This window comes from Aplysia californica, unplaced genomic scaffold (assembly GCF_000002075.1).
Source record: "Aplysia californica isolate F4 #8 unplaced genomic scaffold, AplCal3.0 scaffold00002, whole genome shotgun sequence".
Taxonomy (NCBI): Eukaryota; Metazoa; Mollusca; class Gastropoda; order Aplysiida; family Aplysiidae; genus Aplysia; species Aplysia californica.
The window spans coordinates 1,317,600-1,327,996 of NW_004797272.1; the positions used below are offsets into that span (position 1 = coordinate 1,317,600).

The 10,397-nt window shown below is 38.9% G+C and overlaps 1 protein-coding gene across 1 annotated transcript in view; it reads right to left on the bottom strand.

Moving 5' to 3' along the window:
- LOC101851159 (polypeptide N-acetylgalactosaminyltransferase 5) overlaps positions 1-9,160 on the bottom strand; it is a 13,984-nt gene extending 4,824 nt beyond the window's left edge. Inside the window, exons 1-3 of the mRNA XM_005089065.3 lie at positions 8,584-9,160; positions 6,983-7,136; positions 1,108-1,293 (exon numbers count right to left, since the gene is read on the bottom strand). Of these exons, the coding sequence (XP_005089122.2) occupies positions 1,108-1,293; positions 6,983-7,136; positions 8,584-8,863 (620 nt within the window). The 5' untranslated portion in view covers positions 8,864-9,160. The remainder of the gene's footprint in view (positions 1-1,107; positions 1,294-6,982; positions 7,137-8,583) is intronic.
- Positions 9,161-10,397: the final 1,237 nt, after the last annotated feature.

Consider the following 10,397-nt stretch of genomic DNA (forward strand, 5'->3'; position numbering starts at 1 on the left):
GTAGTAGTAGTAGTAGTAGTAGTAGTAGTAGTAGTAGTAGTAGTAGTAGTAGTTGTTGTTGTTGTTGTTGCTGTCGTTGTTGTTGCTGTTGCTGGATCGTTTGAGCAAAGTACTTTGGTGCCCCCTTATCCAAAAGAAGAATTAATCACGTTACTGTACGGCACACCGGTGATTCCAATAAGAATGGACAAATGTGAGCTAAGGGGCTCTCGTAGCCTAGAAGTTCAGGTGTTCGCCTCTCATTCAAAGATCCCGTTTCGAATCTGGGTAGCGACGAAAAAAATTTCTTCTCTAAAATTGTCTCCTTTCTCCTCCTTTCCTGATCTCTAGCACTGTTGTGTTGTCTGCTTTCGTCACCACTTTCTGTCCCCACCATCCTTTGCCCCCTCCTCTGGGCTCCTGATTCTTTATGCAGCCCTTCTATTGCTACTTCCTGACTTTTTCTTTTTGCTGTCTTTGAGCCTCACCCCTGATCTTCTGGTAGGAAAGATCCAAACCTAGCCTTCTCGGAAAAGGGTGAAAAATCTCGGAGGTCCCGTGTGCAAGTTGCGCACGCTAGAGTTCCCTTGATGATCTAAAATCGATAAGAGTAGGCTTCGGCCGCCACCTGGGCAAAATTCAAAATTTTCGATCTACTGAAAACGTTTGCTGTGTCCTGCGCGCTCGTATGACCTTATGCAGTTGCGAGCGCCATAACTCACTAACCCCCCCAAAAAACAAAAAATAAATAAATAAATAAATAAATAAATTTAAAAAATGTGAGCTAATACTAATAGCGTTCAAGTGTGCAGGAAGACAAATATAAATGCAATAACTTTTACACCTTTACAAGTACATGTATATCAGTGGCTGGGAATCTCTCTGGGAGATATTTTCACAGAAGGTCTGTGTTTACAGGGTGCAATCAGCTTAAATCGAGTTTAGTGGGCACGAACAATAAAAAATAGAAGTATTTTATGAGTATCAATTAGACAAGGGACGTGCTTGCATGAAATAACGGCTTTGCACTACTACTTAAAAATTGAAAAGCGAGATGAAGGAAAACACGCTCTTAAAAGAATTTTTTTTGCTATCATTACAAGTGAGTTCGGGGTGTAGAGTTTTCACGCCCTCAAGTTCTTCATACCCAAGTCCGAGAAGTCGTCCACGAGGATGATCTCCCTCAGCAACTGTGGCGGGGAGCGGTCAAGCACGCTTTGGACTGTCCGGAGTAGAGCTGACCACGCCTCGTTATAGAAGCAAATGATGACACTTGTATCTGGCAGGTGTTTGGGGTATTTCTCATCTCGGCATCTGAGACGGAAGGTGGAGAGAAGGGAAATGGTAGACTTTAAAAAAAATACTTACTGACCCATACATACAGACACACAGACGCGCGCACAAACGCAAATGCACACACACACACACACTCACACACACACACACACACACACACACACACACACACAGACACAAACACACAAACACACACACATTGTATTCATATAATGACAGAAACATACAGATAGATAGAGAGAGGCAGAGCGGTAGCGGTAGAAAAAAACAAAGAGACACACGCGTACAAACACGTCAAGCACTGCTGAGATACCACATTTCGGTGGCTTCCAGTCTTCTTTCTGTGTTTTTCTCTAGTTTTCCTGCTTTATCCTTTCCTAATAACACATTATGATGTTGCATTTTGGAATATTAGCTATTTTTTTATATTTTATATCAACACGCATTCTGTTTTCTTGGGCATTCATTTGTATCCCCTCCCCTTCGCGTTTCTCCGTCCTTCTAGTTAGAATTTCGTGGAGTCAAGATTCAGAATCGGCAATCAAAACTGCATCACCAGCGTACTGTAGACTATTCACATTCATGCTGCACGTTGTGACCCCTACCAGAACAATGATGATATGAAGAATCAATTAAAGAGAACCAGAGATAAGACACAGCCTTGTCGTACTCCTCTGTGGACTGGCCTGTACATGCTTAGCTCGTTCTCGACCTGATAGCTGGCAGGTGTTCCCAGTAATAATTACATTATATATATATATATATATATATATATATATATATATATATATATATATATATATATATATATATATTAACATAATATACACATATATATATATATATAAAATTATGATGAAATCAGGTGCTCTTGAGAATAATGAAATAAAAAAAATCAACAATGTTCCGCCCGTATAGCAATTTTGTTGATTTGTATGGGTGTGCGTGGGGGGTGGGGGTGAGTGTGTGTGTAAATGTGTGTGTGTGTGTGTATATGTGTGTTCTCTCTCTGTGTGTTTGTGTGTGTGTGTGTGTGTGTGTGTGTGTGTGTGTGTGTGTGTGTGTGTGTGTGTGTGTGTTTGTGTGTGTGAGTGTTTGGACCAGCACGTTTAAGGTCCGCTTAAAAACATATTCCTACCTTGATTATTTTGAGCAATGTTGTTCAAAGGCCAAACGAAAAATGTAATGTGTAGTTTCCTTTAAACTACAGCTTTGGAAGTCGCCAAATCTGGGGGCCATCTCTCGTTAATTTTCCCCCAACACCAGGCGACCCCAACCTCCTTCAATCGCACATATCTCGACTTCTATTTCAGCTAGATGTATATTTTGTATGACAAGCAAAGCAAATAAATACGCTTTTATATGAGACAAATAACTCTTTACGCCGAAAATTAGACCAGAGCCTAATTCCACCGTGTCTTGGCACATAGATAGATAGATAGATAGATAGATAGATATATATATAGATAGATAGATAGATAGATAGATAGATAGATAGATAGATAGATAGATAGACTGGGATTATACATTGGGAAAAGTTGGTACATTTATATTCTATTATTCTCCCCGATATTGTTTTAAAATAGGATTAGTGCAATTAGAAAGTCGACATCTTGCCAAAGTTATCGCTGCAAGTCATCGCTTCTGCACAATTTCTGTTGGACTGGAAACAAACACGTCAGCCTACTCCTGCTGTCGTGTTTCTTCGTATATTCTAATACGATATTTACATTTGATAAGACGATTAAAATTTGAGCTCAACACGGCTATTGCATTTCAATGACCTTCCGTTGCCCAGATAAACTGAACTACTTCTTGTTAAGGGGGGGGGGGGGGGGGGGGCTACACCCCAAAATCAAAATTCGGCTCAAAATCATGGAATTTGAGTTGTAGGCAGTTTTAGCTTCCTCAGCCTCTCCTACGACTATTTCATGGCATAAGAACCCCCCAAAATCGTATTTTTTCTCATACCTGGCATGTTTGTAACCGCCATTTCCTCATAAAGTCAGTATTTTATTTTTCTTTATCGGCCGTTTTCTCAAAATGCTACTTTTGTCTATACTTTTTTGAATAACTCCACCATTTTTCATCCAATTTTCGTGAAATTTTCACAGAATGAAGAAAAGAGGTAATACTAAAAATATGTCTGTTGAATTTTTGATATATATGGAATATATTTTTGTTGGTGGTGCCTGGAGTGTGGATTTTCACGGATTTTTCGCAAACTTGAATGCTACCTCAGGAAAAAATTCATTAAAAATGTTCTAATTCGATTAGGAAAAAAACAACTGACACATTTTTAGATCTAATGTTTGTGAACACGCATGCAAAAATACAATCAATTTCCATTAGTGATAAGTGCGGTATTCATTACGTAAGACATGTCAATAAATCCAATATGGCGGCGTATCCATGGAAACGAAACTTTTTTCTCAAATTTGATTGCGGATTTCAAGACTCCTTACTATGCTTGTTATATGTGTGAAATGTGGTAAAATTCGGTCCAGTAATAAGCGAGATAGCCTCCAGGTGTAGCCCCCCCCCCCCTTAATCTCTTCAGGCTAACTCACCCTGATCCTTATCAAATTAGAGATTTAGGTATCAGAAAGTGCCTAATTTGGTTCCGAAATTAACCAACGTGCTCAAGGAGTTTTAGGTTCGAACCCCTTTGAGTTCAATGTTTTTCTCGCCCCTCAAAGACACGATCGTGTCAAATCAGGATTAGCCAACAGTATTGGACAAGATGTTTCATTTGAATTAGAAAGGAATTTCTAGATATCGTCAAACATTTACAAATCCCTTTTACAGTTTGCCACAGGTTTGGCATGAGGAAGAGAGAAGCTCCTTTCCAAAGACGCGTTTAGTTTTCACGCTGTTCTAATGTTGCTATTAAAACTCCATTATGGTACATATACATTCAATAGGGATTATCATATTTAATACGCATTAGTATAGTGGTGTTTCTAAAGTTTTATTATCTTTTCTGAACCCCCCTCTGTATACTTGTACGTATGCACCATGGTAAAAAGAAATAATATCAACGCAAGTCAACTAAAACGATTAAAAGATCACCCAGTCGTTATGGTTAAGAGACGTTATCTAAGCCTGATGTGACGATGCAATTACTAAACAAAAGAATCAACTTTTTATACTACAAGCGATTGCAAAAGAGACACAAGAAATCTTCAATCGACTAACAAATAATAATTATGGAGTTGACTTTCAAAACATTTCAGTTTCATGCTAATTACGACTGAAGAGTTTTCTTCTATATAAATAAGGTGCAATAGATCTTTATGAATCACGGTATAGGTCCATTGAGTATTTATTCAGGTCCTCGTGAAGCGAGAGGAATGGTCAAAAGCAGAAGTGTATGGAGGAATAATATAATGATTGATCTTTACATGCAAAACTAATTTTTCTTGAAGTTAGGCAGCTGAAAGTTTGGGAGCTTCTTATTGTTCTTGACTTTCCAAATTTAACAATGTATGATGTTTTATTGTCGATCAACAGTTATGGTATCGTACACTGTCAGCTCGAGGGGTCCCTAAATTAAATTAACTGACTGAACAGACCTGGAAGCTTGGGGGAGGGCTCTATTCTTCAACCCGACAAAGGTGAGGCTGACTGAAAACGAGATCCATATGCACAGGTGGATAGCATTAATGCCTGCTCCATAATACTGTAGCACTGACGTACCTCCTTTAGACTTCCATTTTTTAGGCTCTTTTAGCAATACTCAAGGAAAGTGGCTCACGGCGGACGATGAGCTTGTGACAGAGATCTCTGCAGTTGTTTCAATAACAACAACAACGACAACATCAACAACAAAAGCAATAACAACAACAACAATAACAACAACAACAACGACGACGACGACAACGATGACGACGACAACAACAACAACAACAACAAAACGTCATTCTCCATGAGACTATGTTGGGAAGAAGTAGAATTGTGTTTATACAAAATGTGTTAGTTTTATTTGGATCAAAACGTATCTTTTTCTAGTAGCTATTGTCATCTTACGAGTTTTTGGACAGCTCCCAGTGTACTTAATGCGTATTTGAACCGTTATAATTGAGTTTCTACAGTTCAAGTATCTCCCAACTACAGCTTTTGTTTGGAAAGTTAAAGTAATAGCCATTCTTTTTATGCATGTTGATTGAAAACCGTAAAAAAAACTTGATTTATTTGTTAGATAACAATTTCAAAATCAGAAAGTTATCAGTTGATATTACAGGATAAGGGACAAGAGAGAAAGAATGTTATTTATAAAGGAATGGTGAAGGATGGGTTTTTGGAAGACATTTCAGAAAGGCAGCTACGATAGAAGATTGCTCATGTTAAGCCTATTGAACATGCAGGCTTCACAGTGGTTGCTTTCATGAGTTCTTAACAGAATTACAGCCAAAATCAATATATGCTGGCGAGTTCAATTTCAGCACTGCAATCTGTCGTCTCAACTACCCTGCCCCCCCTCTCTTTCTCTCTCTCTCTCTCTCTCTCTCTCTCTTTCTCTCTCTCTCTCTCTCTCTCTCTCTCTCTTTCTCTCTCTCTCTTTCTCTCTCTCTTTCTCTCTCTTTCTCTCTCTCTTTCTTTCCATTTCTCTTCTCTCACCCTCCCACTCTCTCTCTCTCTATCTCTCTCTTTCTCCCCTCTCTCTTTCTCTCTCTCTCTCTCTCTCTCTCTCTGTCTCTCTATTTATCTATCTATCTATCTATCTATCTATCTATCTATCTATCTATCTATCTATCTATCTATCTATCTATCTATCTATCTATCTATCTATCTATCTATCTATCTATCTATGTATCTATCTATCTATCTATCTATCTATCTATCTATCTATCTATCTATCTATCTATCTATCTATCTATCTATCTATCTATCTATCTATCTATCTATCTATCTATCTATCTATCTACCTGTCTCTCTCTTTTCCTTTCTTTAGTTCTTTATTAATGTCTGCAATATTACTTTCTGTCTGAATCGCTGCCCAATTTGGGAAAGGAATAATCAAAACTCACTTCTTCGACAAGAAATATACATCTGAAATACCTCCCCCCCTCCCTTTTACCCCTAAAAACAAGGGGGGAAATGTCTGGAAGAATGAAAAAATAATGAAAAATACATGAATAAATTCCTTATATCAACAGTCTCTAAATTATTTTTGAAGATAAGAAACATTTCAACAAATAAAAGAAACATTTTTCCAAAACCAAAATAAAAAATTAATTGATCACAATAAAGAATCACAACCACCAACAGCAGACCAGTAGTCTTGGTTTTGTATCCTCTACTAATGGAAGATTGTTCTACTGTACTGTCATTGAAAGAGTGTTCTTCTGGTACTGGGGTTACCAGTGTACTGACATGATATTGTTTGCAGTGCACACAAAACGCCTCTTAGATTTCTTCACATTATGTCGTTATTAGTTTTAATCAAACTATAAATAGAAATGGAATTTATTATGTAATTGAGAATCCCGAAAACAGAACGTATTTGATATATCAAAGACATCATTTTAAATTAATTAAAGCCATTGTTTTTTAATGATAATAGCGTTCATGTAACGTAAAACAGAATCTACATTTTGGGGCGAAGAATGAGAATAAGGATGAAGGAGGGTAATGGACATTCTCAAACTTCTCAAAATAATAAACTTCAAAGATGTATCGTGAAATGGCGCCGACATTTTGTTACCTGGAATCTCTAAAGTCAGGCAAAGACCTGTGCAATGACATCTGTCTGTTGGCGTATTCGTTGAAGTAGAAACGTTCCAAACCAGCATCGTACTGTTCCCGTTGGGTGGCGTTGAGTGTATCTGGACTGCTGAACACCGCAGAGCCGTTTGCTCCTGGAAATTAAAAGATAATCTTCGATTGCTAGGAGCGAAGTACGAACAAATAAAGACGAACTAAAAAAAAACAACATACAAAGAAACTCCTAACATAATTTTTTATCTTAAATCCAGAGTCGTAGTACAATATTCTACGCTTTGCACTCTGAAAAAATACCGGAACACACCATTTCACTCAACTTTCATCATCATCCAGTGCCAGATCTGCAACAGACATCGGCGATCATGGTTTTCTATTCATTCCTTTGCTCGGATGCTCTAAAAAAAAAAGCTACGTTTCCCTGACCTTTCCCTGTTACCCATTTGTTTAGGTTCCCTAAGTATGTTGTTCTGGGCCTACCCCTGCCTCGCTTGCCATCAATTTTGCCAGTGAGAGCTAGATGTTCAAGACCCTTATGTCTATTTATGTGTCCCAAAAACTGCATTTGTCGCTTCCTGATTGTTTTTAACTTTGAGCGTCCCACGTGGGCTTCATCACGCACTACCTCATTTGATTTCTTTTCCTTCCACGATACTTTTAGCAGTCTCCTAAAAAACCGCATTTCTGTTGCTTCTATTTTATTTTCACTGTCTTTAGTGATTGTCACTCAACTTTAATTAAGTTAAACGAAGGGCAAAGGGGCAACGGTGTCACACGCACTCAATTATAGCAAGGCCGGTGTTTATCCCTTTATGTTTATAAAACATACAAGTCTGTATCTCTTTAACACCCCCCCCCCCAAGAAAAAAAACCAAAAAAAAATAACCCAAGACATATAACGTATGGATACTTAAAACACATACACATGGACATACATAAAGATACACATACACACGGCATACAAACGTTAGTTTGTTATGTGTATAATGAATACGTGAATGTGCATCTTTCATCCCAACCTCCTTCCCCCCCCCCCCCCAACTCACAAACACACGCACACAAACACACACATACACATACAAACACACACACACACACACACACACACACACACACACACACACACACACACACACCTACAAACACAAACAAAAAAACACCAAACACATTCATACACCATCTCTCACACACATACATACTGCGAGATGAATAAAGATTGTCACTGTCGTTGTCATTGCTATACATGCGCGCGCGATCGCACCCATACGCACACGAACATACTCGCACCCTTACACACACGAACACAAACGCACACGCAGACATGCACGCATATACACAGATACACCCCTATACACGCACATGAACACTCCAAGGTGTACCCACACCGAGAGATAATCAAATAACACACACAATTTGCTCAGAAGCCCCGACTGTGGGTCACTAAAATAGACTCAACCAAACCGAACAATAACTTAATAGTGGGAATAATTGCTTTTACAGGCTTTGCCAACAGTTGGCCAACAAAATAAAACATCAAAATCATCATTTTTCAACATGTCTATCTCAGAAAGAAAAAATTCTCACCTGGCCAACCAGAATCATCTGGTCCTTGATATGTCTCCCATAAGATATTCTCGTCAGGAAACGTTTTCTTTCCATCACTCTCATAAACATAACTACTGAATCTTAATCCGCCATTGCCACCTGCGTGGATTCTAGATAATCTCTCGTACTTGGAGTCGAAGAGAAGAGATGCAGTGAGCTTAATCACAATGAAGGCTACAAGGGCCAAAACGATTCTCTTAAGTAAAAAAGAGGAGACGAATCGGAACGGGAAAGCCATGCAAAGCCGACGAGCAAACATTGAGGTGATACGAGACTAACCAAACGATTGATGTTTAATTGAACAGTGGAATTTATCGATCTTTCGTCGTCACGATCTCAGCTCATCGCATTTTTAGACCACCTTTTTTGTTTTAGTTAATGAAGCGCGTGAAAGCAACCTGTCTAAAACCAAGAAAAGTGGAAGGAAGTTTAATTACACCACAGTCAGCATGCCAACCACCCTATTTACCCTTGGATCCAAGAATGGCTTACATTGAAACTAAAACTTTCCTCGGCACGCTCCACCTTTCGCTAACGATTTTGCATTTCAGAAGTGGCGAGCGCCTCTACGTATCCGGTCGAACCTTCCAACATACTCAACATCTGTGCCACTAAAGTGCTCGCTTTTGAATGTTTTTGAATAATTTCAATAATTTTTTTTCGTTTAGCTTTGGGGCTTTTTTTTTGGGGGGGGGGGGTTGGGGGGGATGCTTTTGTTTTGTTTTGAAGTTATTGGTTTTTTATTCGTTTGGGGTTGTTGTTTTTTTGTCTTTGCATAAATTTCAAAAGTGTTTCAAGAGCACAGTAGTAACAAAAACTGGATACCTAAATTTTTTTTAACGTTAACCTCGACATAGTCAAACGAAAAATGGTTGGCTACGCATCTCTCAGTTTGCTTGCTTGTTCGTCAGTCTGCATGTTGGTGGGTCTGTCTGTTTGTCTATCTTAGTGCCTGCCCGCCAAGCGATTGCATGTTTGTTCAACAGTGTGCGTTTCTGTCAATCTGCCGTCCTCCCTGTGTACCCAGCTATCTGCCTATCTATCAAGGCTGATCTTTGTGTTGCTCTCCGTCTAACTAGTCATAATATCATCGAATCAATTAGTGATCTTCCCGGTATAAATACATGAATACCCATACCCCTGAGGTCTTTTTCAATCTAAAAGCGTATCTCAGTTTACATAATCATTATTTCCGTTGCCAATGAACGTACATTGCAAAACAGACATGTAGAACTCCACTGGCTTTGCTTTTATTTCATTCCAAGAAAAAAATAGAAAAAAGTATTGTATGAAATAATCAGACTCCAGACTCCCGGAGATGTTCTCCCCCCCCTCCTCAACCTCCCCCCCCTCTCTCTCTCTCTCTCTCTCTCTCTCTCTCTCTCTCTCTCTCTCTCTCTCTTTCTTTCTTTTCCTCTCTCCATTTCCACCCATGTCTCAAGGCAAATTTCAGAAAAGCATCTGAACAAATACCGAAAGACATTGAAAACTCCGTAGGGTGAGTATCCCTGGCTTGACTGGCCTTTTCATTTGCAAAGTTTATTCCGCTATACTTTTGTAAGTTAGTATTTTGAATCACTCCCTTTCTTAACACACTTTGCCTCCAGTCAAGCACTCTGTAATGCTTGTTTGTATTCGTCTCCGAAGATTCCCAAATGTTCGACTCTCCGTTTAAAAGACTTTTTTGTGGGTTTTTATTTTTTTGTCGTTGTTACGTTTGGAGCCAAGTCCGCCATCCCGTTGTACAATTCACCTTCGAAAGGACTTATTTGTGTTTTTTTAGGCCATTTTAC